At 53.8% G+C, this 1301-nt stretch overlaps 1 protein-coding gene across 1 annotated transcript in view; it reads right to left on the reverse strand.

Annotated features, from left to right (window-relative positions):
- LOC102759406 (dehydrogenase/reductase SDR family member on chromosome X) overlaps positions 1-930 on the reverse strand; it is a 21425-nt gene extending 20495 nt beyond the window's left edge. Inside the window, exon 1 of the mRNA XM_015563262.1 lies at positions 819-930. Coding sequence (XP_015418748.1) covers positions 819-834 — 16 coding nt within the window. The 5' untranslated portion in view covers positions 835-930. The remainder of the gene's footprint in view (positions 1-818) is intronic.
- Positions 931-1301: the final 371 nt, after the last annotated feature.

The following is a 1301-nucleotide window of genomic DNA, read 5'->3' on the forward strand; positions in this document are numbered from 1 at the left end:
TCTATACCTATATCCATATCATCTATATCTATATCTATATCTATATCTATATCTATATATCTATCTATATCAGTGGTTCAGGGGTTCTCTAAGGCTGCGACCCCTGAATACAGCTCCTCATGCTGGGGGGACCCCCGACCATAACATTATTCTCGTGGCTACGTCATCACTGTCAGTGAACGTCATAGCGACTGGTCGACCGGTCGACTGTCTGCCCCCTGGTGGTCAGTGCACGTTATAGCTCCCCCTGGTGGTCAGTGCACGTCATAGCGACTGGTCGACCAGTTGACTGTCTGCCCCCTCGTGGTCAGTGCACGTCATAGCGACTGATTAATCTGTCGACTGTCTGCCCCTGGTGGTCAGTGCACATCATAGCGACGGATTAATCTGTCGACTGTCTGCCCTCTGGTGGTCAGTGCCCGTCATAGCAACTGATTAATCTGCCGACTGCCCTCTGGTGGTCAGTGCACATCATAGCAACTGATTAATCTGTCAACGGTCTGCCCCCTGGTGGTCAGTGCATGTCATAGCTATTGGTCGACCGGTCGACGGTCTGCCCCCTGGTGGTCAGTGCACGTCATAGCGAGCGGTTGAGGGGCCTTAGCATATCATTTGCATATTATGCTTTGATTGGTTGACCGGCCGACCGGCCAACCAGACACTTAGCCTATTAGACTTTTATTCTACAGGATGTGCATGAGTCGGTGTCAAGACCCTTACCTATGATCACATGCATGCCCAGGAGCGCCAGGCGCTTCAACCAGACACTTAGCCTATTAGGCTTTTATTCTACAGGATGTGCATGTCAAGACCCTTACCTATGATCACATGCATGCCCAGGAGCGCCAGGCGCTTGGAGGTCGCCAAGCCGATTCCCTCCGTGCCTCCCGTCACTATGGCAACGCGGCCGGGTTGCCGGGGGAAGACTGTGAAAGTGGAAGAAAGAAGAAAAATGAAATACGAGTGAGGTTGAAGGGTTGAGGACACGCCTGGGTCAGGATTGAGCCCCCCAGTGGGTATAGGATGCCAACGGCGGCCACACTCCGTTATCTGGGGTCCTGATTGGACTCCCTTTCCAAAGCCACGGAATCGCAAACATCAAGAATCTTCGGTGCCCGGCTGGTGTCGCTCAGTGGTGAGCGTCCATCCACCTATGAACCCGGAGGTCCCGGGTTCGATTCCCGGTCGAGGGCACAGGCCCGGGTTAGCAGGCTCCATCCCCAACCAGTAGGGGGCGTCCAGGAGACAGCCGGTCCGTGATTCTCTCTCATCAATATTTCTACCTCTGTCTCCCTTCCTCT

This window comes from Myotis davidii, unplaced genomic scaffold, assembly GCF_000327345.1.
Source record: "Myotis davidii unplaced genomic scaffold, ASM32734v1 scaffold670, whole genome shotgun sequence".
In the NCBI taxonomy this organism is placed as follows: Eukaryota; Metazoa; Chordata; class Mammalia; order Chiroptera; family Vespertilionidae; genus Myotis; species Myotis davidii.